The 26,598-nt window shown below is 52.3% G+C and overlaps 9 protein-coding genes across 9 annotated transcripts; 4 read left to right on the plus strand and 5 right to left on the minus strand.

Annotated features, from left to right (window-relative positions):
* Window positions 1–770: 770 nt before the first annotated feature.
* Window positions 771–1,184, plus strand: SETTUDRAFT_33505 (uncharacterized protein; the record flags this gene model as incomplete). Its single annotated transcript, XM_008030604.1, has 1 exon — window positions 771–1,184. The coding sequence occupies one exon, from the start codon at window positions 771–773 to the stop codon at window positions 1,182–1,184; it is 414 nt and encodes a 137-aa protein (XP_008028795.1).
* Window positions 1,185–6,499: 5,315 nt separating this feature from the next.
* Window positions 6,500–7,933, minus strand: SETTUDRAFT_164633 (uncharacterized protein). The gene is made up of 3 exons (XM_008030788.1): window positions 7,235–7,933; window positions 7,051–7,128; window positions 6,500–6,990 (listed from the first exon to the last, which is right to left on the minus strand). The coding sequence occupies exons 1-3, from the start codon at window positions 7,595–7,597 to the stop codon at window positions 6,790–6,792; spliced, it is 642 nt and encodes a 213-aa protein (XP_008028979.1). The 5' UTR covers window positions 7,598–7,933; the 3' UTR covers window positions 6,500–6,789.
* Window positions 7,934–9,365: 1,432 nt separating this feature from the next.
* SETTUDRAFT_43065 (uncharacterized protein) lies at window positions 9,366–10,140 on the plus strand (the record flags this gene model as incomplete). The annotated part of the gene is made up of 2 exons (XM_008030665.1): window positions 9,366–9,650; window positions 9,921–10,140. The coding sequence occupies 2 exons, from the start codon at window positions 9,366–9,368 to the stop codon at window positions 10,083–10,085; spliced, it is 450 nt and encodes a 149-aa protein (XP_008028856.1). The 3' UTR covers window positions 10,086–10,140.
* Window positions 10,141–12,354: 2,214 nt separating this feature from the next.
* Window positions 12,355–13,121, minus strand: SETTUDRAFT_139581 (uncharacterized protein; the record flags this gene model as incomplete). The annotated part of the gene is made up of 2 exons (XM_008030789.1): window positions 12,355–12,940; window positions 12,997–13,121. 2 exons carry the CDS (start codon window positions 13,119–13,121, stop codon window positions 12,415–12,417), a joined length of 651 nt encoding a protein of 216 aa, XP_008028980.1. The 3' UTR covers window positions 12,355–12,414.
* A 173-nt stretch (window positions 13,122–13,294) lies between these two features.
* On the minus strand, window positions 13,295–15,099 carry SETTUDRAFT_172892 (uncharacterized protein). The gene is made up of 2 exons (XM_008030790.1): window positions 15,029–15,099; window positions 13,295–14,948 (listed from the first exon to the last, which is right to left on the minus strand). Exons 1-2 carry the CDS (start codon window positions 15,048–15,050, stop codon window positions 13,429–13,431), a joined length of 1,542 nt encoding a protein of 513 aa, XP_008028981.1. The 5' UTR covers window positions 15,051–15,099; the 3' UTR covers window positions 13,295–13,428.
* A 412-nt stretch (window positions 15,100–15,511) lies between these two features.
* Window positions 15,512–17,003, plus strand: SETTUDRAFT_94045 (uncharacterized protein; the record flags this gene model as incomplete). The annotated part of the gene is made up of 3 exons (XM_008030791.1): window positions 15,512–15,564; window positions 15,619–16,749; window positions 16,811–17,003. 3 exons carry the CDS (start codon window positions 15,512–15,514, stop codon window positions 17,001–17,003), a joined length of 1,377 nt encoding a protein of 458 aa, XP_008028982.1.
* Window positions 17,004–17,534: 531 nt separating this feature from the next.
* Window positions 17,535–19,469, minus strand: SETTUDRAFT_164637 (uncharacterized protein). Its single transcript, XM_008030792.1, has 4 exons — window positions 19,010–19,469; window positions 18,662–18,950; window positions 18,343–18,600; window positions 17,535–18,288 (listed from the first exon to the last, which is right to left on the minus strand). Exons 1-4 carry the CDS (start codon window positions 19,243–19,245, stop codon window positions 17,929–17,931), a joined length of 1,143 nt encoding a protein of 380 aa, XP_008028983.1. The 5' UTR covers window positions 19,246–19,469; the 3' UTR covers window positions 17,535–17,928.
* Window positions 19,470–20,170: 701 nt separating this feature from the next.
* SETTUDRAFT_21893 (uncharacterized protein) lies at window positions 20,171–22,268 on the plus strand (the record flags this gene model as incomplete). The annotated part of the gene is made up of 4 exons (XM_008030532.1): window positions 20,171–20,323; window positions 20,383–20,657; window positions 20,743–21,970; window positions 22,032–22,268. The coding sequence occupies 4 exons, from the start codon at window positions 20,171–20,173 to the stop codon at window positions 22,266–22,268; spliced, it is 1,893 nt and encodes a 630-aa protein (XP_008028723.1).
* A 269-nt stretch (window positions 22,269–22,537) lies between these two features.
* Window positions 22,538–23,944, minus strand: SETTUDRAFT_43070 (uncharacterized protein; the record flags this gene model as incomplete). Its single annotated transcript, XM_008030666.1, has 1 exon — window positions 22,538–23,944. The coding sequence occupies one exon, from the start codon at window positions 23,942–23,944 to the stop codon at window positions 22,538–22,540; it is 1,407 nt and encodes a 468-aa protein (XP_008028857.1).
* Window positions 23,945–26,598: the final 2,654 nt, after the last annotated feature.

A 26,598-nucleotide genomic window follows, 5' to 3' on the forward strand; every position in this document is an offset into this window, starting at 1 on the left:
GCCTGTGCCAATAGAAAAACAAAAAATCTCTCTGCGGCACGATGAAACGACACCCTCGCCATTGTCGCGTCGTCTCGCTGGTGGCCAGACCGGGGCCCACTCGCCGCGCTAGCCCCCATACATGCCAGCGCCCCAGCACGCCCCACATGGCGTCATGTCCGATTGCTGTTTTTGACCGGCAGAATCTCCAACGCTCCTTCCTCTTGGTCCCAATCCGCCTGCCCTCGCCCTCACCGCCCGACAGGGGGGCACGGACCTGCCATCATCGATTTCTTACAGTTTGTCGATCCCCGCACGTTTGCTTGGCACCGCCTACCACCTGTGCCGCATGACACTAGGCTGCTTTCCACCCACGCCCCTCCACTCCGCCCCCCATCGCGATCGAGAAACAGCAATCTGAAATCACCATGTGCACCCCCCCCGGTGTGACTGGCACAGTATCACATTGACTGCACGCCCATGTATTATAAACGCGGCCCTTTTGTTCCAGCATGCTCGCCGGTCTGCCTTCGCTTTTCCTTCTCCACAGGCGGAGACGACAACACCAGCTAGGCTGCCTCACACCGATGCACGCCGCTCCCGGATGGATGCGCTCCCGCACCCTAGGACTGGCCATTGCCCGAGAACACTGTATCGCCGTCATGCTGATCACATGGGACCAGTCTTGTTTGCATCGAGTGACGGGCCTGCTCCGTTGTTAGGCGACCTGTCAGTAAGGTGTACACACATCAGCCCACTTCGCAGGCGCAGCATGGCGGCTCCTTCGGGACATGGCACTACAGAGCCAAAGCAAAAGGGTGCTTTTTGATGCCCCTGACGACGCAGCGCGGTGCAGAACAAAGGACTTCTCAACAGCACGCCATGGTGGCCGTCCATGTCGGGACGCTTGGCTGGCATTCCATCATCCCACGCCCGCAAACAAGTTGGTTCTGCCTCTCCCCCCGACCCGCGCTGGTGCTGGCACCGGAGATGACCAAGTTCCCACGGCTCCCGTCCGGAAGCTCTACGCGAACCTGGCGCGCCAGCTGCCAGCAATCCTCTGTCAAGACGTCATGATGATTGACGACGACGCCCATGACACGTACCATCTAGCATGCCACGGGCCATCAAGTCTGGAATGGCATCCCCACGCCCACGGTATTCCTGAGAAAATATCGATTTTCCTAGGCCATCGCGATGTGTGATGTTAAATTTAAGCTTCTCCAATACCCATCTCTCACAAGAAGAATTTCAGGTATTGCCCCCCATGTCCACCCCCCTTCCCCAGCCCGCGCAGGGTCCGTCACCCACTAGGACCCCTCTGGCCATGGCCCCAAGTTGTTTGAGCGCTCACCGCTACTTTACGCCCCTTGCTTTCTGCGCTACGCATATTATTATTTCCATAATGGCCAGTAGTAACGCTGGCCCGGTCTGGAAAATACCTACTGCGGCAAGACCAGACCAGGCCAACCCACGCAGCCGTCGTATCCGTACCACGGCGGGAGGTGAAATAGCCCTTTTCCAGCCATGCCCCACCCTCCGATCTCACAGCTCGCGGGCCGAAAGAGTGGTGTCCGCCGAGAGATGGCCCAAGAAAGGGCCGACGATGATCATAATCGCTACTTATCAACTTTGTTCGTACCTCATATTGCAAGCGTGCTCCACTTGTGTCAGCACAAAGGCCGTCTGACGAGCGTGAAGCACTGTGACCGCACGCAAACACATAGAACCCGTGAGATTGATTGCTGCAGCCCACTTTCCAAGACCACGGTACCAGGCGAAACCACGACGGAATTTTTGCGTCAGGATTTGGTTCGGATCATGGCATTCCAGTGGCGACATGGGGGGGGGGCGAGGCTCAGGCGAAGCCGCCCATGTCCTCAATCCCCATATCCATGTCGTCGATTGGCCTGCTTCCAAATGAGTATTACGTGTGTGCCTGCGTGCAGACTAAGAGCAACTATCTATTGTCGACATAGGCCTACCAGCCCAGCAACGCGGCGTCGCGGCGGAGCATAACTCCAGGCCAGTCGCGACAACTGGAAGAGATAAGCAGGGCATAACACCGGAATTCTTATCTCCACGTATAGTAGTCACCGGCCTTCTTCACGCGTCTTCTGTCATCGGTTGCCGGGGAACCCTAACCACTGTGTCGATGCAATGGCTTGTAGCAAATGAAACACGGACACTTTACATGAGATCCGGTGCCGGAACTTGGGACAGTCGGGTTTGCAGCGTCCAGCAGCCCTTGTCCTGTTTTGTGCAGTTTGACCGTGTCACCGAGCACCGTTACCGTTCGCAGCGCGCAATAGATAAGCCTCTCGAGCGCCGACGCCAATAGATGCTGCGTAACACATTCACATGAATACCAACACTTACCGGTCGTCCAGATGCCCACATGACGGGGGGCTAGAATGCACTCGCCTATGGGGTCAAGACCAGAATTTGTTTTGTCCATGGCATCAGATGACAGGCCACGCCCTTGGTAAGCAGGCTGCTCGAAGGAGGGGGGTGGGTTGCCAGGCAAAAAAAAAAATAAAGCACCAGAGGCGACGTGCACCGCTGACTGGGCGAGGAGCATGTCACCCATTGAGCGATAACGGCTGTCTCGGCATTGTCAGGCTATTCTTCGCACGCAGCAGGTGAGATGATGGCAGCCAGCAGCCAGCAGCCCTCGTTGCGTCTCACATGCCACAGGCTGGCCGTCCGCTCCCGCAGCCACACGTTTCGCGTGTGGATACCCATTCGAACCATGGACGCGTTGCACCCCCTCTTCCATGGCGTGTGTGCTATGCCCTTCTCCAGCGTCTCCGTTGACCTCCCCCTGCCGCATGGAAGTCGGGTTGCAGATGGCGCCCGTAAGATCAATGTCCACCCTGTGGCGGGCCTGTCAATGGCTGCGTGCGTATAACGTGCGCAGGCGTTACGCCTGCAGCATCTAGGCATGGGGCTGGTTCTCAACAAACGCACCCCGCCCTCGACACGCCCAAATCAGACAGCCTCAGCCGTGGCAGCTAATCAAGGTAGCGCAAGGGAGACACAGGGATCCAAAGAGGGGTCTGCCGCCCTCCTCACCACGAGAGAGGGATGAGCTTGGGGTGGTGTGGCCATGGCTCGGCGATGAACGGGCAGATAACGTGTAATGCGGGGTAGTAGGAGTATCGTGTATCGTGCGTGATGTTCGACTGCAGGGCCTCACCGATGTGCACACCGATGTACACGCACATGTGTGCATGAGGGTCGGTGAGGGCAGATGTCGTGGGCACTCTGGAAGACGTCTCGATGCCAGCGTGTGCGTGCCGTGAGCGGTACCACGCTGTCCAAGTCGAAGCTGTGTAGCTGTAGCTGTACGTAGCTGTAGCTGTAGCTGTAGCAGAGCCCGTGCCTTGGGTGCGTGTCCCGAGCGCCACTCAGCAACCGTCAGCATGCTCACACTGAGAAACTCGCCAGATTAGTCCTTGCCATGACATCGTATACACAAAATACCATAGCAAGGGCACATTGCACCCACACGGCGGAGAGCCAGCTGTGCGGCGCCCACACCACAGTGCAAAGGGAACAGGTGCATGCATCGCCTTGCCCGCCCAAGCTGTGGCGTGTGCAGCGGGAGGATTCTGGATTCACCCAACGAACCAGGGGCCGGCGGCTTGCTGACCAACATGAGTGTAGCGCACAGCATACCTGATATCATGGCGATAGATGCCTCCCAGGCGTTCGCGACAGGATAGGCTGACATTGTATCTACTTAGGTGTTCGGCGGTTGTGGGTTCGCCCATTGTCGCAAACGCGCACAGACAAGATACCAAAAGGGCAACTTGCCCCGCAATAGGGTTGCCGAGTGCGCGACAGGGCCTAAGCGACAAAGAGGGGCAGCGCCTGGGCCGCGCTAGCCGCCATCGGGCCTAGTGCATGAGGCTGCCCGTCGTATTCTTAGCACCAGCGTCAATCCTCCGTCCGCCATTCCATGACACACAAATGCAACCATCACGACGAAAATTTTGCACTGAGCGCAGCCCTCCCCCAACAGTGGCAAAGAACCACTCCAGCGACACACACACGCGACCCGCCAATGGAAGCCGCCCCCCCACGTTATCTCCAAGACGCTGTATCGCCAATACCGCCGTTGTAGAGCCGCAGCCGTGTCTATGTGGCTTACCAGCGGAGCGGCGAATTCCCAACAACTAGCCAACCAGCCCGCTCGGCTCTCATTTCCCACCGCCTCTGCCTCCGTGCCCTTACCATGGAGCCATGTCAGCCACAAAGTGTAGTGGGTGGGGGGGGGCATTGGCGGCTACAAAAACAACAAAGACAGGGTCCACAGAGCCTCATACCAAAGGGCCTTGGTGTCGCTGGAGATGACTCCGAAGTGCGCCGTTCATGCCTAGGAGATTGCGCAGACCATGTCCTTAGAGGGCGGATGAGCTTGTTTACCGAGTCGTCGAGGCGCGCTGCTGCACGAAATACTGGAGCTCTATTTTTTTCCTATGATATTATTTATTCGGAAACACTGATTTCGGGCGGACTTGGGTGTGTAAAGCCGAGTCAGCGTAGGTGCTTCCGGATTTCGCGCGCAGATCCCTTGTCGAACTGCATGTTCGCGGCAAAAACGTGCGGACATGACGGCGGTAGCATGCACTCGACACCCCCCCCCTTCCCAGTGGATATCGTTACGGACCATTGGGTGTTTCTACGGGCGGTCAGTTTGAGTGGTCTAGGTCGGACTTTCTCTCTATCCGCGCTCCAGTATGGTCTGAATACGATTAGGAATTCTCGACCTGTACGCTGGTTGCGGTCGCATCGCTATTCTTTTGGATCTGTTTTCTTTTCTTTTTTACTCTTTCGATCTACGGACCCTGCGGCTTAGATTGTCTCTGAAAAGCCAGGGTTTTTTTTAAGGGTCTAGTGAAGGATGTATCCTTACTAGCTAAAGTTAGCAACCTGCCTATACCTTGCACGTAAACACACACACACACACACGCCAAAGGTTTAGCATAACTTAGCAAGTTCGCAATGAGGCGCTGTCTGTTGGTGTACTCCGACAATGGGCATTGACCCACCTGAAACCACTTGTACGCCTTGACCCACCCGACGACGCGCTTCTCCATTCTCCACACTCTCATGTTACTAAATCCGCCCCAACATGACTCTTATGAAACTGCCACTCCTGCACTCCATTCTCTACCCTGCACCTAGCCTATTCCCACCTGGAGACAACGACAAACGACTACAACTACAACACGGCGGCAGTGACTGAAGCACGCACCGCAGCGGCCCCGCACGGCTTGACTAACTTATGGGCAACACTACTATCAGCAAAACTCGAACTGTTGAGAGTGGGGCCCTTACTCCTACCCCCCCCCCTCCCCCTTCATCAACATGTCCTATTAACTTGCCCTTTTTCTTTCTCTTTTCCTCTCTCGTATCTCTACAATACACTAACAAAACTCTTCCCTACGCCCTGGTCTCGTGCTACACACATACTTACACTCTCTCTCTCTCGTTTTTTTTCTTGTTGCCTACGCTAAATTATGGATCTATACAAGCGGCCTTTTGTTGTTGTTGTTGTTGTTGCGCCTGCCCGCCCCCTGCGCATACATATACATTTACAGTTACAGTACATTAGCTATGGCAAGGAGGTGAGTGGAGGTGGAGGTGGAGTGGTGGAGAGGTGGAGAGTGTGGAGTGTGTAGTAGTATTGCTTTGGACTTTCGCCCTGGTCGCCTTTTCCCAACCTCCAAGCCACCATGCATGTGTGTGTGTCCCCCCTTCCCCCTCTCTCTACACTATCTCTCCAGCCGTTCCCACCTCCCCCTCCTCATTTCCTCGGAGAGTCAGGATCGCGTCCCCGGGTATATTGTGGGCGGCAGCGGGTTGGGGGGGGGGGCAGCGGGAGGAATAGGAGGGGGTTGAGAGGGAGGCCATGCCTGAAGCTCCTCCGCGTGACCCAGCCGCCGGCATACACACACAAAAAAAAGGTTCTAGACAACGCTGCTTCTGAGCTTGGCGGAAGCTAAGGCGATGTGAGCATGACACTTGTTTTTTTTTCTCTCCCGCTGTGTGCAGTTGGTTGGGAGCCATAGCCCGAACAAGGTAGACTGACTGACTGGAATGGGCTGGCATGCATGCGACAAAGCCCTTTTTTTCTTCCTTTTTTTTTCTCCCTTTGTCTTTGTAAGTACATTGTTGAAAGGTAACAAAAAAAAGGGTGCAGATGAGCATACACTGTGACACTTGTTTCTTTCTTTCTTTTTTCCCGCTGCTTCAAGGTCATGTGCAAGCCAGTCGGTCGGTCAGTCGGTCGGTCGGTCAATCAGACGGACTAACTCTGTGAATTCAGTTGAACTCAACTCAACTGAACTGAACTGAACTAGCTAACTGAACTGACTTGGAAGAAAAGAAAAAAAAGAAACTCCCCCCCAGGACATCACGGGGCTTGCTTACTTACACACACACACACGAACAAACTTCTAACAAGAAAAACTCCGCGGTATAGAATAGACATAACTGCCGAGAAACTGGGGGAGTCTTTTCTGTTTTTGCATTTCACTCTATCCAACATGGTTAACTACCCAGCTTGGAATGGAAAAAGTCAAAAAAAAATAAAATAGACCATCTCCTCCTTCCCCCTCAGTTTGCCCGCTTTGATTGGGCTTAGCTTCTCCCCGCGAGTCACGGCTATGTTGCCTGTGTATGTACGTAGTACGACACGGTATCTTTTTCTCTTCCCTTTCACATGACCCGTTTCCTTTCCTCTTTCTTTCCTGTTGATTCCCTGTTTCTCCACCCGCCCCTTGCTTCACTTTTTTGCTCTTACCTCGTGCCGGATAGAGCCAAGGTGGTGAGCGTGTGGTTACTAGTGGGTACCAGTACAAGCGGCAGACTAGTAGTCAGAGTGACATTTGGAGAGCCAGTCAGCGTGGGAAAGGGCGGAGCAGATGTCACATGTGGATTGGGAGCTAGTTCGCAGGGATTGGGGCCCGGTCGAGGTGTAGGCTTAAAGAGCTTACTGCACTGGGGCAAGAAAGTGTCAATATTAACCTGAGTTATGATAAGACAAAGGGAGGGGCTTACAGGTCGAGTCGGCTTGGGACAGCCACCTGCAGCTTGCATGTAGCAGGCATAGGAGAAGTTTTCCTCAAAATAGCATCGCTGGGGAACAGTGTCAGGGTCTTGCTGCTCTCTATCTTTCTCGGCGTTGTTTTTTTGGCTCTTCTTTTCCGGTTTCTACATTACGCCCCGGTGTCGCTTCACTTACCTGCAGGGAATCCGTGGCCCAACACGGGTACCTGGCCGTGGCCAGCTGACATTGACATTGCTTGGTGAAGATGGGGATAGGCTCCTTGTGCGGCCTCTTGGATCGGCTTATGGCGTTGCCGTCATCATCGTTCTCGTCACTGTTGTCGTTGTCGTCATCGCCCGCGTCTGGTACGGCCGTGACTGGAATGTTGAGAGACGTCGAGTCTGGTGTGGCAACAGTCGATGTGGGTAGGGTTCCAGAGAGCGCAATGAGCGTCGCTGGCGGAGTCGTCGCGTCTTCGCTAGCGTAAGGGTATGGTATCGCCGCCGCTAGGTGTAGCAGGAGGGCTTGCACAGCGCTGATCAAGACGAGGCTACGCATCTTGATCTGCTTGCTGAACGGTGTGCGAAGACAAAAGACGAGTGGCCTGACGCCGCTTGTTTGTAGCACTGCATTGTTTGCGTTTTGTCAAGCCAGCGTCTCCGCGTCGCAGTATTCATCCTGATGTGTATATTGCTTGAGCCGGTGTGCAAATTACGACTGGCACGAACTGGTTAGCAGGCAGCCTACTGTGGTACAACAAGACGTCTATTCCATCAACATGTAACGGCGTATACTAGCAGACTCGGCCTACTTGGCTCAACAGGCGGTATTCCGAATTTGCCAGATTGAAGTTTGTGCAACGGGCACTCTAGCATGCTGGCAAGCGCCGGGCGGGGCGCGTGTGATTGGCGGGTGGTATGTCGCCTAATTTGGATATGGTTTAAGACGATAGTAGGCATTATATTGCCCAGCACGGAGGCAGCCGCGAGCACCAGCACCAAACAGGAATGTCCAATCTTGGAGCGCCGGGCCCCCAGCAACCAGTGGCTCAGCCCGAACACGAGTGTTGTGGCGCAGAAACATTGTGTCGAGGCCCGTCGACGTTGGATGGCGTGATGGCGCAATGGCAATGGCCATGGCCATGGCATGATGGCATGATACAGACCAGGAGCAGCGGGCCTTGCGTCATGTCCTGCAGCACTCGCTCGTCGTGTCCATCCGAAAGCCGCCTCTTGGTCCGAAATAACGACGGGCGACGTCCATGGCCTAGTGGTCCAACGAAATCCTCAACAATTGCGGCCTCCTCAGCCTATAAAGTGGCGTTCGCGCAGCGCCTGGCTTGCCACGGCGCCGTCCATTGGCCCGCCCGGCCTCGTGTGCCATCTCTTGCGTGTACGAGTACATGTGGGAGGGGGGGAGGCCAGATGGTTGCATGCGATAGCAACCCCATCCTTGACATGTGAAAGTTTGTCTGGCAACCTGCACAGCGCTGATCAGGGTCCGAACGATCTCGCCCGCCCGTCCTGTGGGAGTGGGAGTGGAAAGGAGGGGCCCACGCCTGTCGCTCGGTTGACGCTCTGTGCCCACACACACTCTCTCGGTATTCGAGTGCTGGCGGGCGGGTGCTAATGGTGTTGTGATATGCACTCCGCCATCACGACAGAGCCAGAGCGGAGGCGAGGGGGGTGGAGACGGCCTTGACCGGTCAGAGTAATGAATGGCGAGGGCGCCCGGTGGAGCAGTGTGCAAGGTGGCAGAGTTTGGAAATTGCGCTTGCTAATGCCATTTGTTATCAGTGTCAGTGTCTCGCAGCAATTGCCGGCGCGCAGAGGTACTTGGAGGTACTTTGGACATGGCATCCGCCTAGGAGCCCCTCTTCTCACCCTCCATCGGCCTGCCCCTCCGCCGATGTGCCACCAAACGGGCTTGGATAAGCATGCAGCTTGGTATATTGCCACTTTGTGCCGACATGGGGGCGAAAGGCTTCCGTCGACACCGGTAGCCCTGTGCGGTCCGTACGCAAGGCCGTCCTGCTGAAGCCGGTGAGGTGTGAATACTGTCTGCCCTGTGGAACTGTCGCGCGCACAGCAGTGGCAGACGAGCACGCGTTAGTCATCATGACATGTGACTTGGCGCTTGGCGCTCGGGCCAATGACGATGTTCGCGATGTGTGAAGTTCACAAATTGCTAAGCAACAACGCATTGTTGCATCAATCATCACGCAGTCATCGCCTAGGCCTATCACTCCACAGTGACGATTGATGCACCTCGCACTCGTACCAAACAGCGTCTGACGCCCTTTCCCCAGACCCCCAACCCCGCAACAATGGCACCATCCAGGGCACTCCTCCGTCGTGGGCTCGCGACTGCAACACCATGCTGGCGCCCGGCTTCGTGTCTCCCCACAGCATTTGCCACCCCGATACAGAAGCCCCAGCATATCCCAGCCCTGCGGCCTGGCCCATGGCGACAGCCACTATCCTGCACACCACGCACACAGGCGTATTCGCAGTCAGCCAGCACCACACCACAAGCGCCGGATTACCTCAACGAGGCTGAGTTACACGTCTTCAACAAAATAAAGTCGGAACTAGAGCCCCTCAAGCTAGAGGTATGCACTGATTTCCCCACCTTATCGTCTCGGGATGTTGCACAGATGCGGAGATGCGAGCGCCTCGCATTGATGACACCGCTCGCGCCACCGATAACTGCGCTGTAAATCTGCACGTCATATAAGCCTTGCAGACACGATCCGAAGGCCTACGGCATGCCTTCTGAAGAACCAGGCTCTCGCCTATGGGACAATGACTTCGGCATGCCGAACCGAACGAGAGGGGGTTTCTTAGCATGCATGGGGCCATTGCTAACATGCTTTGCATAGGTCCAAGACATCAGCGGAGGGTGTGGTTCAATGTACGCGATTGAAATAGAATCTCCCAAGTTCAAAGGCTTGACCGTCATCAAGCAGCACAAGATGGTCAACGAGGTGCTCAAGGATGAGATCAAGAGCTGGCATGGCGTTCAACTACGAACAAAGGCTGCTTGAACCCAGCGTGTCATGACTTTTTGTAAATCATGTACAAATAATATATGTTGATAAGCACATGATCAAGTCTTCCAGCGATGACTTTGAATCTTGTCATGTGGTTTAGGATTGATCAAGTGATTCAACCTTGTTATCCAAACTTTGCCTAGGCCATGTGATGAAGGAGCCCCAGGACTGATAGTAGTAGCCCAGTTTCTGTTTTACTTATTTTCTCAACCCCTCTACAAACCATGTACGTAATCAACTCAAGCTGTATCAGCAAACGTGCAAGGTTCTCCAGTTTCCCTTTAGCACGCCCATCCCCACCAACATTTGAAACAAGCCCACGTGCATTTGTCGAAGATATTCGGACCCTACCACGGGGCTTCTTCCGACATATCCTTTTTATCTTCTGACGCTAGTCCTGGCTTTGTCTCCAATGTGGTCGAATATATGGCCCTTGCTCCATTATAGCGTTGTCTACTTGTTTCATCTTACAAACCCTATCCGTGTTTTTGGTCGCGTGACCTATCTCTCGGGGGGTCCAGGCCTTTTACCTTGATCGCTGAAACTTGTTTAAGCCAAAATCTAAATAATCTTTTACGTACATATATAGATGTACATTTACTTGTCCTCGGCTGTCATCGTCTCACGATAGTGACTATGCGTTCACGTGCCACTGCACGGTTCACAATTCTCTAGTCCAGTGCAGAATTGTATACCGCTCAAATCACCGTAGCAACTCACTTGTAAATGCCGAAAAACACGCCTACTATGCCTGTCAACATGGCACAGACACAGACGTAGAACTGTACAATGCCGTCAGTCTTCGCAGCAGCTATTGTAATCTCTCGTATACATTATATGACCTGAATGTTCCCTACTCAAAGAAATACTGCCCAAACACTTGAGTCCAAAATCCAACCCCCATTCTACATTTCCCAATGTAAACATAGCGTCAGTGTTTCAGTAATTCCATACAAAATATGCCTACAAAGTGCCATTTCACTGATTTCTGTGGGTGAGCCCAACCATTCAACACGGCTGGAACATTTCAATACTTGAATCGATCGAGAAGGGCCTTTTCATACAAATCTCCTGGAAAAATTCCTTGTTGGAGAGTGAGTCCTCCAACATGTGAACAGTCCGCTTGTAAGACACCCAAGGCTCTTAAGACTCAAGGAACTGCGGCTATAGCATTCTGTATTCTGGACGAGAACCATGAATCCTTTGATATATGCATAAGAACGAGCCGTCTATATTGTTGTAAAGTTTTTTTTTCACACTTGAAGCTACTGCTGTTTAGCTCGTTTTCCAGGGGCTCAAGTACTGTTCATATCGCTGGACAAGGTATAGGAATCTAGATACGTAAAACTACATCCTGTTCTGATATTACCACTTCTTACTTACACATGTGTAAGCTGTGGCTCGTCTCGCTGTTATGTGAAGCGTTTCCATGAACGGTCCGTTTATTTTCATGTGCATTTTATTGGTACCGCTGTTAAAGCATGGATTTTAGAGTGTTTGGCTCAACGGGCTGACTCAAGCTGAAGCATTTGTATCGCTGAAAATGAAGAGTTCGAATTACCACAGACAGGAAATGTAAAGCAGCTTTAGCACTATGGGAGTTGACCTGTCTGATCCAATACACGAAGCAGTTGGGAACTCAATCGTTCGGTGAGTGAATCGTAGTGAATACAAACTGTAGTATACTTTCTCTACGCATATTTTTATTTAAATATTTTGCTATAATAAACATGTATGCTTGACCACACGACATTTTCTACATGAGCGTTGAGTGCATAATCAGCGACTGGGGAAGAAGTCACATGATAGCTTGATTCACTCGTAACTAGATGATCTGGATTAATCAATCTCAACGCTACTATGGCAAGTATGCTTCGTCCTGGCACATGAGACTCATATCATAGTGAGCGGGACAGCAGTAGACGCTCCAAAGATAAATGCAAAGGTCAAGCAGTATCTGGTCGGAGAAAGAAATCGAGAAGTCGGCTTCAAGTCTCGAGAGGGTCTTATGGGTAGCATCCACTCAATAGGGATCTTATGAAAGCATGCATTGTAGATTATGTAAACGATTATATTGAATCTAGTACGACTACATAGGACGTACATGTATATACCGATGGAATAGCCTTTTTGGAGGAACACAACAATGCAGAAACATGGAGTGACGAGTCGGGGACCACACATTTAATTCCAAGATCGCATGAATCGCTACACCCATCTTTGCACAGTACTACATCAAACACAGAACAAAACTCAACATCTTCACATGCACTTTTATTGGATATCATACTCGCATACACGCTGTATCCCTACCTCTCACACCTCAACTCGCTCGCGCAATCTTCTCCAACGTCATCTTCGTCCCCTCGACAATCGCGCCATGCTCCACAGCATGAATGCGGTCCTCGAGCGCCTCGAGGCTCTCGCCCTCTCTCAGCTCCACCTCCCTGGTCAACACAGGCTCGCCGGCATCCACCTCGGCAACCACCTCGTGAATCATGACGCCCGTTCTCTTGAGCCCTTCTTCCTTGCCCGCCTTCCACGCGCGCTCAATCGCGCCCGCGCCTGCAAACTCGCCTGGCAGCGCAGGGTGCAGGTTTATGATTTTGATGTTTGCGGCTGCAATGGGAGACAGGAATGACGGGGTTACAATGTGCATCCAGCCTGCGCACACAATGAGGTCCGGGCGCGGCTTCGACTCGAGGATAATATTGGCGAGGTCGGCGTCGTATTGCGAGCGCGCCTCGTCAATGGCGTCCGGGTGCTTTTTCTTGTACGGCACCAGGTTGTGGTATGTTGTTGGTATTGAGGCTTTGGCTGCGCGTTCAAGCCCGTATGCTGCTTTGCGGCTGTGCGTGCGTGTCAGCCGGGCTCTTTTTTTCGTCCAAAGGAGCAATCTTCCTACTTTGATATGACGTGTGTTATGCGCGTGTTTGGCAGCGCGCCCGTTGCACATGCGTCGATGAGGGCTTGCAGGTTGGATCCGTTGCCCGATATGAGGACGGTTAGGTTGAATTGCCGGTCTGTCATTGTGAAGGTGAGATCAAGAAGCCTCAAAAGTGGGGATTGTGTCCGTGAATATCCAAAGTTGAATGTTGTTTGGGTGAATGTTCAGTCTCCCAAAATTTGGGCGTGGGGTAGGCTGCCCCGCGCGGAGATTAGCTTGCAATCGCCGGACTGGAAATGGTCTGCCATGTTTGGCTAAGAGTAACATCAATGGGTATACTGCCTAAGCTACCAATACGGCCGGCCCGTTGTACATGGTTTCGGGATCACTCAAATTGCCAGAAATTACTAAGCCACCGTTCAAATTCTTCCAAACCTTAATATCCCACTTTTACGACCTCTTCCTCTTGGAGCTGGCCACAGAAACTTCTTCAATATCCTCCCACTCGTCGTCCTCGTCATCATCAATCACCGCTCGTTTCCTCTTGCTCCTCGCGCCAGCTGGCGGAGCGGCTGTCTCATCGGCTGCTAGGCTTTGGCGCTTTTCCAGCCCCTCTAGCCGTTCCTCAAACTCTTCCTGCTGACTGTCGACTGCCGACTCGAGCTTCTCAACGCGCTCCGCAGTATCTTCCATCTGATCCAACGCATCGGCATTCTGACTGTAAATACGGTGCTTCAGGGCAAGACGCCAAAAGTAGTATCTTCGGTCGTTTTCATTGCTCGATCTCTCCTTCCGTGTTATTCGAGCCCGACTGCGGTGGTTTGGAGGAATGGTTGAGAGTAAATGCAGTTCGACCATTCTGTAGAACTGTCTGCTCACAATCTTGGTTTCTTTTCGGAGTTCTTCGAGGTCTTTGCCGTTTCCAAGAATCTGGTCTCGCGGGATGGGCGAATCTTTTCTCAATGATTCTGACGGGAGAGTTGAAGCAACCGACAACTCCTGGAAGGCGGGTAAAGTGCGCAGATAGGTAATGTCACTGTAATCCCGCATGGCATCGAACGCCTCGCTGGGATCTTCCACGGGGATCTCGTAGATGAAGGGCTTGGTTACCAAGTCGTGGAAAATAGTGTCGTATAGCTGGCTTCCGAGTGATTGGCCCTGGTATGGAGGAAGCACGAGGAATTGCGAGATGCGTTCTCTTGATGGTGTTTGGAGGAGATCGAGCTTGTCGGTAAAGAGAAAGGTTTCAGGGTCCTGATGTAGACGGGGTGGCGTGTACTTGGCAGGCTCGCCACTAGTGCTTTCAGCAGGCGACGGCAACTGCTTTGTCGCGCGCGCAATCTCAAATGTGGGAAAGATCCAAGAGCGATAGGTTGTAGCGAAACCAGCGAGCGTGTAAGGCGAGAGTGCTTTGTCTTCCAGAGGCGCCACCTCATACAACAAGTACAGCGTCCACCGATCGAGAGTCTCATCATCGTCCAAACCCTCTGTTGTTGCGCCTTCGATAAACAGCAGTGCCAAGATCCTCATGTTGATCCAAATGCGCCGCGCGTCGGCATCGGACATGGGGGCCCTCCATATCTCGTACTGCTTTCCGTACAGAGTGAAGGACTTTGCGAGTTCGCCAGGCGGCTTCCAGTCGGCAGAGGTCGCGCCAGCAACGTCGTCGATGGATTCTGGGAGGTACTCGCGGAACAGCTCTGGCGACAGGTTGACCTGGTTCAGGTCTGGGGAGATCTTCTTGAGGTCGAGTTCCTGGTCGAAGGAGATCTTCAACGTGGGCTTCATATCATTGGCCCGGAAGTCCAGCTCGATGCTGGGGTTCTTGTACCCCGCGATGGTCTCATTCTCCTCGATGACGGTATATGTGTAGCTCGGGTTGAACGAGTCGTCGAGGATGCGCTCGGGGCCGTCATCGTTGGCGGTGCGGTAGAGATTGATGTGAAAGCACTCGTTTGAGTTTGTGACCCCTACAGCACGTCAGCACAGGATATGTACAGGATGTGCAGGCTTCTGTCGCGTGAAGAAGGCGTTTGCGCAAAGCACTTACAGTCGTCGAGATCAAGCGCCATTGTCTGGGATGGTTGTTTTGGAGTCACACGGGTAGGTAATCAGCTCAGCTGCGCTAAACAGACGCCAAACGGCCTTGCGACGTGGGTACCGGTCTTTTTGCGAATGCGAGTGGGAGTAGCTCGGGCGGGTTGCGCGCAAGGTGAGGGAGGGAAGCACTAGCGCGCCGGGAGACGTGTTTAGCTCAGCCCTACGCCATGCCCTCGCCCCCCCTGCCCCGTGCAGACTGGCGTTTGGACATGCTGGGACCAAGGCTCAGGAAGCCGCCGCAACATTCTCAACAACCTCGCACACCGCCCACACACAACATCCCCTCTCCTGCGCCGCCCGATTGCTCGAGGGCATGGATAGCATTGCTTGAGGCGCTGGCAAGGTCTTCTTTTTCTTTTTCGTTTTGTATCGCAGGCGCATCGTTTCTTCACTCCCGCCCGTTTAGGGGGACGACACTTCGCACGACGTCAACATGTGGGACGGGCTGTTTATGCTGCTCGCACTGAGCACCGTCATGGGCATTGCGTGCGTATACGCAAAGACAGAATGGCACAATTGCGATGCTAACACCAGCACCAGCTCCTTCCTTGCCGGCATCCTCCCGCTCTCCTTCAACCTCTCCACGCGCCAGCTGCGCATCCTCACCCTTCTTGGCACCGGCGTGCTGGTGGGGACGTCGCTGATCGTCATCATACCCGAGGGCATCGAGACCATGTACAGCTCAGGAGCCAAGATGCATGCGCACTCACGCTCGCGCAGTGTGCGCAGTGTCGCCCACTCTTCCGTTGTACCGGCAAGGAATCTACACCGAGACTTGGCCGATGCACCCGAGTTCCCAACGTGGAAGCGAGCAGACGCGGCGGAGAGGGAAGCATTTGGCGCAAGAGTAGCCAGAGCACCCGCTGGCGTGGACATGAGCAACGACAAGACTGCCATTGAAGTGCAGATGAACAAGATAAAGCACACCAAGGAGGCAGAGACGCCCGCCGAAGACCCACACCCGCAAAAGGGAGGAGACGACGACTCGACAGAAGGCCACAAGGAGGGACACACTCGCGTCCACGCACCGGAAGACGAAGAGGAAAAGCACGGCCATGCTGAGGTTGGCCACAACGACAGGCCCAGCCCACATGCGTACATTGGAGTTGCGCTGATCCTGGGCTATATCCTCATGTTCCTGGTTGAACATCTGCCAGAAGCCCTGGCCTCTACAAAGCCAGATTACCAGCCCATGCACATTTCCTTGTCCAACTTGGCGCGTGGGCCCCATAATTCTTCGTCGTTGAGTGTGAACGGAATGGGCATGCAGAGCGCGGCTGTCACGCCTCTAGCAACGCCCGGTCTTCCCCCGCAGCCCTCGAAAAAGACTCCAGCAGCCACAATTGGTCTCGTGGTTCATGCGTGCGCCGACGGAATTGCCCTGGGCGCTTCGTCCACGGCCGAGTCGACAACTCTGTCATTGGTCATCTTCTTCGCTATCATGCTCCACAAGGCGCCTGCTGCGTTTGGCCTTACCTCTGTGCTCCTCAAGCAGGGACTCTCTAAGCGCAAGGCACGGACTCACCTCGCCTTCTTCAGTTTAGCCGCCCCTGCTGGTGCCCTGGCTACCTGGGTCATTGTACACATGTTTGGGCGCAACCATCTAGGAGGCGATGAAGGGCTCACATGGGCAACGGGCTGGGTCCTGTGTTTCTCAGGAGGGACGTTTCTGTAAGTGGATCCACACACACACGTTAAGCCTTTCCCACTGCTAACACACCGTGTGACTCAGATACGTGGCGATGCACTCCATGGCCGAGGCAACAAGCTCAACCCATGCACATGACGACCCAACAGCAAACGGCTACATGGACGCCTACATGGGCAGCACGCGCATGTCCAAGACCGACATCGCCATTGTCATGCTTGGCATGCTACTGCCCCTCGTGACACAAATAGGCCACGCCCACTCGCACGGCCATTAGCGTCTCTCGACGAACCACCCCTTCCAAATTGCATACGCTGGCGTTTCGCATAGCATTTCCCTTGCATGTTTCCGCCCATGACATTGTTGTTGGATCTGCGCGTACACATGGGAATCATGATACCACCACCACCATCACCACCCGCTACCACCACGTAAACGCAATCTGAAAGAACCCTGCTTTAGTGCCTGGTATTACGTGTTTTTTTTCTCGCTGCCCTTTTCCTCTCGTTGCAGTCACTGCCCCCTAGAATGTTTGGTCATCTCGGGGTTTCCACACATACCATTTTGTCTATCCATTTAGCCATGTACACGTCTCATACCCGCCTTACCCTTTCCAGACATTGATTGACCTTGCACATTCAACAGCATAAAAGTATAGACAGGTGGCATTTTTGGAGGGGGCCACCACATAAATAAAGCCGAATGAATGCTCGATACCACTGCCATGTATGTAAAAAAAAGAAACAGTATCATGTACTAGATGAACCGCTTCACCAACAAGAACAAAATCAAAACGAAGAAGAACAAGACCAAAATTGACCAATATCGTAAAATTACTAAATCATTAGCCATAGAGACGCCATTCGGGCGTCAAAAGGCATATTTCGTTTCTTTATTCATTGATTCCATGTCTCATGGCTCGGACTAGCTAACTCAAAGTTTTTTCCGTAACCGTAATGAACCCGACATCGTCCACCATAAACATCATTGCCGTGATGAACTCCGAATTCCCACTTTTTTGCGGATATAACCAGATAACTCGAACGAACTAAGATGCTAAAGGCCCCGGCCTATATATCTCTATCAGGATAAATGCTAGATGTCAATAGGCCAGAAATCTTCCATACACAGATCCACAGCGTAATGTAGCGTCAAATGCGCGCCCGCTGGGAAAAAGCACGCATCTAGGCAGCTGCAGCCACCTAAGCAGCAGGTGTAGTCGTAGCCGGAGGGTTCTCGACAGCCTTCTCCGCCTTCTCGTTGGTGGCAGCCGCCTCGGTCAGAGGAGCCTCGCCGTCGGCAGGCGCGTCAGGCGCATCGTCCTCCTTTCCTGGCGAGTCAATCGCGACCTTAACGGCGATCTCACGGCCCTCAATCTCCTTGCCGTTCATCTCAGCGCATGCCTTCTGCTGGAGCTCCTCAGAGCCGAGAGTGACGAAACCGAAACCACGGCCCTTGCGGGGTTCACCACGGGCCTGGAGCTTCTTGACCATGAAGCGGGGAATGGGGCGGAGAGCGATCTTGGCTTGGGTAGGAGAGTAGTCCTTGAAGATCTCAAGAAGCTGGTGGGGGGTTTATGTTAGTAGAAAACCGGTATCGGGACCAACAGCACATACCCTGTCCTCCTTCAGGTCGTAAGGCAGGTTGGCAACCATGACCTTGGTCTTGGAGGGAACGCCATCCTCGGGGGGACCACGCTGCTTGCGCTCGCGAGGAGCAGCAGCCTTCTCTGCCTTGTCGGCGCCCTTCTTTGCTGTGAGTGCTTCGTTCGTAGTCTCGGTCAGGGGGGCAACTTGGCCGGGTACATTTGTGGGAGTGGACTCGGCAGGAGCCTCGGTGGAGGGCTCGACGTGCTCGGCACCCTCGGCGTCGGTCTTCTTGAGCAGCATGATTAGCCAGTGTGCACTAGTACGTCATTCTTACACGGCTACTTACAGCACGTCCTCCGCGTCCAGCACGGCCGCCACGGCCACGACCGCGGCCACGTCCACGGGTGGAAGTACGGCGACGAGCCTCGCCAGTGTTGCCCTCGGCACCGCTGCCAGCACCCTCGGCGTGAGCCTCGGGGGTGCGGGCAAGCTGGATCGAGACCTTGCGGTCGAGGATGGCCTTGCCGTTGAGCTCGGCAATGGCACGCTCGGCCTCAGACGGCGTCGAGAGGGCAACAAAGGCGTAGCCGACGGGGCGCGAGGTACGCGGGTTGGTGGGGATGGTCGTGGACTCGCTGTGCAACGTGTTAGCTCGAGGCCATGGCGTCATGCGGAGAAGACGGGGCCCACATACACCAAGTAGTCCTTGAAGAAGTCCTTCAACTCCCCCTCGGTGGTCGCATATGCGAGGTTTCCAATGTAAAGTCGCCTGCCCTCGGCGGCGCTCGCACGCACAGCCTCGTCCTCGGCTGCGGTGGGCTGCTGGGCGCCGGTGCTCTCCGTCGTGGTGGTAGTGGCTGCGGGAGCGGTGTTGTCGGTGAGGGAGGTGGTGGCCATCTGGGCGGTGACACTGTCGACAGGTGCGGACATTTTTACTGAAGTTTTGCGGGTTGATGAACACGAGTGGAGGATCGAACGTGTAGCGTGGTTGAGGAAACTTGTCGTCCTGGTAAACCGGCCAAGGTAACCTTGAACAGTAGTGGATTGATTGAAGTGTTGATGGGACTTGTCGAACCGCCTGCTGGTGGAACTGTTGACGAGGGGGGTGTGGAGTGGGTAGCTACGAGCCCGGGGAAGGTTGAGAGAGGTTTGGGTTGATGGGGTGCTTGGATTGTCTCTGTTGTTTGACTTGATGGGGGAGAAAGGGAGCAGGGTTGGAGCGGGCAGATTATTTTGAAGAGCGCGGCCATGGGGGCTTGGCCCAAAGCGGCAACAGAAGCGGCCCCTGCACACAGCAAAGGGCCCACTCACCGAAGGAAGCAGCAGCCCTGTGCGCGCGCAGCGAAGGGGCGACTGACTAGCTGCATCATGCAGTTGCTGACCTCGCTGTGAAGGGGGCAGCCACGGGACGGGAAGGCGCGACTGACGCCTGCCCACCGCCCGCCGACGCCTGCGGGCACTGGCAAGGCAGGCGCGCGCCTCGCTCTGGCTGTGTGTGGTGTGGCTGCGTGTGGCTGCGTGTGGCTGCGCGTGGCTGCGTCTGTGGCTGCGTCTGCTGGCTGCGCGCTGCGGCGGTGCGCTGCTTAGCTAATAGCTGGCGCCACACCCCAGCTCCCCCTCCCTCTCCCCCTCCCCCCCCCCCGTTTGCGCCACAGCACAACGTCAACGGCCCATCAAAAGTCACCCAGCGCCCCACCGCCGCTAGAAGCCGATAGCAGCAAAAAGACCCGACTACCGTTGACGTGGCCGCTAGTGCACCGCTTCTTCATGCGCCGGGTCCGGGGCGCGTGCCGTCCAATTTCATCTTCTCGACGAGCCTCTCTCTTTGCAGCTAGCCTCACCGCAATCCTACAACATGGCCGCCGCCCTGCAGCACCACACACGCCGCGCCCTGGTCGTCTATGGCTCGGAGACGGGCAACGCACAGGATGTGGCTGAGGAGATGGGCAGAATCGCCGAGCGCCTGCGCTTCGACACAGACGTTGCCGAGCTGAACGCCATCAGCCTTGTATGTTTGCGGCGCGGAGCCGACACGACCTGCACCGGGAGCCCTGTTGACGCGAGTAGAAACAACTAGTGCAGCATCATGTTGTTTTGATCGCAATCTCCACCACCGGCCAGGGCGACCTGCCGCCAAACAGCCAAAAGTTCTGGAGGGCCATCAGAAGCGCTCGCCTGCGCGCACCCTGTCTGCAGCACATGCGCTTTGCGTCTTTCGGACTCGGCGACACCTCGTATCCAAAGTACAACTGGGCCCATCGCAAACTCTATAACCGCCTCGTCCAGCTGGGGGCCCAGCCAATATGTGATCGTGGTGAATCCGATGAACAGCATCCAGAGGGGTAGGCAATCATTTCCCCCCTTCGTCGTGTGGCGTCCATTGTCTCCATCACTGCACCAACTAGAAGTCTTGTCTGACTTCTCCAGCATCGACGGCTCGTTCCTCCCTTGGTCTACCAAACTTCGCCAACACCTCCTGGAAGCATATCCTCTTCCTGATGATGTCGAACCAATACCGGATCATGTTCTACTAGACCCAAAATGGCTCCTTGAAGTTGCAGACAAAACTTCCACAGCTTCGTCCAAGCCTGAAGCTAGTGACGGTGCGCCAGACGTCCCTCCACCAGATCTCCTTGAAATACCCGGCGGTCTGACGGCAACGATAACAAGCAATGAACGTGTTACTCCAACAACCCACTGGCAAGATGTCCGGCACCTCAAGTTTGAAATTCCTCAAGTCCATTCCTATCAACCCGGCGACGTCCTCACCATATATCCCAAGAACTTCCCCTCGGATGTCTCGCAGTTCTTGGAGTGCATGAATTGGACATCCGTCGCTGACGTTCCCCTGCGCTTCACCCCATCCTCGCCATCCATATCATCATCTTCGAATCTTCCTGTCCGCAACTTGGATACCAGCGTCACAATAACCCTACGTCAACTTCTCACCAATCATCTCGACATAATTTCTATCCCCCGCCGCTCCTTCTTCGCCCAGCTTGCTCACTATACTACCGATGAATTCCACAAGGCACGTCTCCTCGAATTTACAGATCCCCAGTACATTGACGAGCTCTACGACTACACGACACGCCCACGCCGCAGCATCCTAGAAGTCCTGCAAGAGTTCGAGTCTGTCAAGATCCCTTGGCAGCGTGTTTGTAGTATCATTCCTACACTACGGGGAAGACAGTTCAGTATTGCAAGCGCGATGAATCCGAGTGCCGAGTTAGAGGGAAAAACCCAGATTGAGCTATTGATTGCGATCGTCAAGTATAAAACAGTTATTAAAAGAATTCGACAGGGTGTTGCGACAAGATACATTGCTTCCTTCACCCCTGGCCAGGAGATTACGGTCACGCTTTCTCAGGGGGGGCTTGGCGTGAGCAAGGAAGAGATGGAAAACCCAGTTGTCATGATTGGACCTGGGACCGGTGTCGCGCCAATGCGGTCTTTGATATACCAACGTATGATCTGGCGGGAGCAATTGAAGCAAGCACAGAATGGACACGTGCAAGAGCAAGAGATGGTAAAGGACTTGTTATTCTTTGGCTGTCGAAATGCAGAATCAGACTACTTCTTCAAAGACGAGTGGGCACAGTTGCGGTCTGATGGCGTTCCTCTAGAGGTTTTTGTAGCTTTTTCTAGAGACCAGGTGAGCTACAGCCTCTCCCTCCTCTCTACTTGCCCTCACGTTACCACTAACACAGTTACAGCGACAGAAAGTTTATGTCCAAGACCTCATTCGCCAGCAATCAGCCCTCGTCTTCTCGCATCTCTACCAAAAATCTGGTATCTTGTACGTTTGTGGTTCTTCGGGCAAAATGCCCCAAGCAGTACGCGAAGCTCTCATCGAAGGCTTCCAAGAACACGGGAAAATGGATAGAGAAGGAGCAGAAGCGTATCTCGCTGGAATAGAAAAGGCTGGGAGATACCGACAAGAGACGTGGTAGTTGGTGTAAGTGTCAAGAGAGAGAAAAAAAAGTAGATCTCAACAAGACTCTATCTAGTTGCGGTTAGTGATGCATTGGCGACATAAAGAAACAGAGAAAGAATCATTCAAAGATGTGCCCGAAACGTTACTTGGCATGATTGGTGCTGCAAAAAAACGAACTTTTCCAGACCGAAGGTAAAACTGGAGTAATGGGGACAAACATTCTCACAATCCATACGGCACAAAGCGACCATCTCTCCAAGAAACAAGTTCAGTCATACGCATGCTTTAGTAATGCCACTCTACATCGGTAGCCATTACAAAGACCCACCCAGGCTCGATACAGTCGGACATCTGCAACGGATCAGGCCCTTCGATATTTGCCGGAATTGATGCGAAATGAACACCGTGTTCTGCAAAACACTGGTACAGGACAGCGAAGTCTGGAGGAAAACAACCCAGTTTCGGCGGCCAATCCACAACGGCCACTCTCCTGAGCGACTGCAGCTTCTCAGGCGCAATGTCAGCAAAGTAGCGCAGCATATCAGTCGGGCCCTCCCACCCCTTTGAGCCCCAGTGCTCCTGCCAGTCCATTTCGATGGTGAGCTCCTCGAGCGTCGGCGGGAGTAGCCGCACAAGCTCCATGACAAAGTCTGGTGTACAGCGTTCTGGGTCGTCGTCATGCGTCACCAAGCCCATGTCCAGCGAGCGCAGAACCGACATTCCGGATGCCAGCCGAGCAACCTGTAGAACGTGCTTCTGAAGCAGCATTTGGTGGTCACCACGGATGGACAGGCGCTCCAGCGATGCGCGGTTGCGCGTCAAGGCCGAGGCGAGAGTCTGCATTTTGGCGAGCAGATTAGGCGAGTGCAAGTTGCGGAGGTCGTTGTGGACGTCGTGTTCGTACGCGAAGCTCTTGAGGTCTTTGCATGCTTGCGTGAAATACGCCAGTGTTTGCGTCTCGACAGACGCGCGCTTGAGGGTAATGTTTTGGACATGCGACACCATGTGCGGCCCAAGCACCGTCTGCAGCGGAATTGTTTTTTCCCATTCGACATAGTCACGGGTGCGGCGCTCCAGCTGAACCAGATCAATCAGCGTGATGTCACGCAGCGAAGGCAGCAGGAACAAGTGTGCGGTTTGCTCCATGCAGAGGGGCCCGTGGATGTGGACGCTCCGCAGGTGTTGCAGCTTGCCTGTTTCGCTGACGTTGCCGCCGAACCAGTAGACGTTGTCTCTCCACCCATGCGTGTCCTTGATGACAAGCGTGGCGACGATGGGCGTGGACATGAGGAAGAAATTCATAAACTCGTGGTGCCGCCACGTCACGGCTGGTTCCTGTTTCTTACTTGACCACCGCTTCAGCCCTACTGGTTTGAAAGACTTCAACAGGCTGGAAAGCATCTTCTGGTTTTGGCTGCTGTAGTCCTCATCAGTGTCTGGCTTCCATGTCACCTGGTGGACGCGCGCTGCGAGCTCCGGGTCATTAAGGAGAGTTCGTACGAGTGGCCAGGGGCATGACACTAGAACATGGTTGTATAGGTGGTCGAGTGCCAACATGTGCATGCGCCGGCTGGTCAGGCTGAAATTGCATATGTCCTTGGGAGCCTCGATGGGCATGCACTCGATGATGTTCATGACCAGCTCGTTGGGAAGATCGCTGAAGCCAGGGGTTGAGATGAGTTCGGTAGCCATCCTGGGAGCCGCGGCCACTCTCGCCTCTGCTAGGGTGCACGAACAAACAATGAGCCACTGGGTCCTAGTATGTCAAACAAAAGAATTCCAAAAAACTAAATTTTTTCGGTTAAGCTTGTTCATAGATGTAAAACTAGACTTCAGCTACGAATGTGCTTCCCCGCAGTAAGGTGACGCTACTGTAGGTGGTCAGTGCTTGCAACTGTTCAGCGGATGCAACACCCCACCAAAATTGGTGCTCCACCAACGATGAGGCTATAGAGCCCTATACAAAAGCTATTATCACGAGATTTTCTAGTGGAGTATTAAGTAAGTAGTAATATATATTTCCGTCTATATATATTTCGCTAGTAACTTTATATTGCGGCCGCGGGTGGTGGTTTTGGTGGAGGGCTTGGCGGGCGGCTGTGCAACTCTATCACCACTCTCGCAGCCCACCATACGACGACGTTTTGCTATTTTTGTATTCTGCGACGATAAAGCTTTTTGTTTAGGTATACTTTACTTATTACAAGATTTTTTTATTATTATAGCAAGCTAATTTTATTCTTTTTAGGCGCGCGCGGTAGTAAGTTATATAGCCTTAGCCTTCTATTCCTTCTTATAGGCAACTTTTGCAATTTCCTACGCTTATTTTACCTCTATAGCTATTTATTTTCTATACTAAGTAGTAGCTTCTTATATCTCTTTTCTCTTTTTTTTTTTAGAGTTTTTTACCTCTTCATCTTAGTGTTGTATAGCCTAACGCGCTTAAGCTTCCTATACCGCCTAAGGGCTCCACACTACTACTAGACTTTAGTACTTTTAGTGTCATTAAAGGTTAAGAACTTTATTATGCTTTAGCCTTTGTTTTTTAGTAGCGATTTTACTATAAAGTTTATTAATCTTAACATAAAGAAGCTTATTGTTAACCTATAGAGAATATAGAGCCTAGTAGAGCTCTTTAGCTATAGCTGTTAACCTATCTAGTACTACAACGTTAAATAATCTTAACAGCGTACGCTAGCTATCTCTATCTCTTACCTCTCTACTTTTTAAGTTATTATCTTGTTATAATATAGTAGTTTTAAACTATTTAAGTATAACTTTAGGATTATAGAGATAGAGCTTAGTAGCTATAAAACTACTTAAAATATTACTAGTAGTAAAGGTAGATGTATATGCTACCTAAAATAGGCAAAGGAAATTGCTTTTCTATATTTAGAGTAGTGCTTAGCTATAGCGTATAAACTCTAATAGCTCTTTAGAGTACGCTACTAATAGCAGCCTATATAATACTATACTAAGAGGCTATAGAGTATAAGTAGCGTAAGGTAGAAATATTAAAAGTATTATTTAATAACAGTAACAATATTTAATAAATTTAGGTAAGATGTAGCTACTATAGCTATTAAGGATAAGTATCTAGTAATCGCGTTTAGCTTTTGCCTTTGTTTAACAATTCAAAACCTATTTAAGCTAAGCTAAGCCTAGGTTATAATTACTTTATCTAGATAGACTTATAGAGAAAAAAACTTAGTGTTTTCTAACCTCTAGGTTGCGTACTTAGCTATTATAAAGTCTAACCTTGCCTTGATAGATAACGTAAGGATCTATAGCGCTTCTATCAGTATAAACATATACTAAAGCCATTATCTACTCTCTATTACTATCTTAGATAGTGGTAGTAATTATTTTTTAGTCCTAAAGTTACTTAGAAAACACCTATTTTAACCTTATAGTAGACCTCAGTAGGAAGCCCTTTTTATTTATATTATAGATGTTATATAGCGCAACGTTGTAGTTATTAAGTTTCCTAAAGATAAGATTAAAATATAATTAATAACTATTAACGTATTCCGTCACCAAGCGGGCCACATCACTAAGTGTGCTACTTTTTCTTAGCATCACGAACTTCACGTACGAAAGATAATGCCTTAATAATAAAACGTAATATTAACTTAGTAAGAAGATAGGCTTATTCTAGCTATTTAAGCCTATTATATAAACTTGTTTAAGAGCATTCAACGCGCTATAGTAGCCTACAACGTCTATTATTAGTAGATCTTTTAGCAGCTTTAAGGAATTACCTTTTAACCTATAATATAGCTAAATTACTAAAAGCTAACTAAGTCTAAAGAGCAAACTAAATTAATTCTAAATATCGTAGCTAGAAACAACCTACTTAGATACTTTGTAACGGGTCGAGTCCTATTAGACTGCGCACGCAACTACAACGCGCCCACCGCGCCAAAAAGGCTGGCACAAGATATCAGAGCTGCTGATATCGTTGCGTAGTTGATACATAAGATAGCCACCGCTATCTGTACTGTAGCGGGCTACCTAGCCCGTTACATACTTGTAGGCCTAAAAACCCTACACGTCTTATATAGCCCTTCGGGCTGAAAAAGGACGTTAAACTAGAATAATAATAATAATAATAATAATAAAGAGCAAACTATTATATAATATATTCTTAACTTAGACTTATAAGAATTTGCTCCTTATCTATATAAAGTAGTAGATATAGCAAAGAAACTACTACGTGAATAAGATAGTAAGTGTAAGGGGCTCGACCCCGGAGGGTAGTCTTAAGCTCGGGAGCACGATCGGACAGGCCAAGGTAACAAGATTGTATTCGATAGAGAGCTAAGCTCTCGGCTACGTAGCTATCT

The sequence above is a fragment of the Exserohilum turcica genome, assembly GCF_000359705.1.
Source record: "Exserohilum turcica Et28A unplaced genomic scaffold SETTUscaffold_5, whole genome shotgun sequence".
Classification (NCBI taxonomy): Eukaryota; Fungi; Ascomycota; class Dothideomycetes; order Pleosporales; family Pleosporaceae; genus Exserohilum; species Exserohilum turcicum.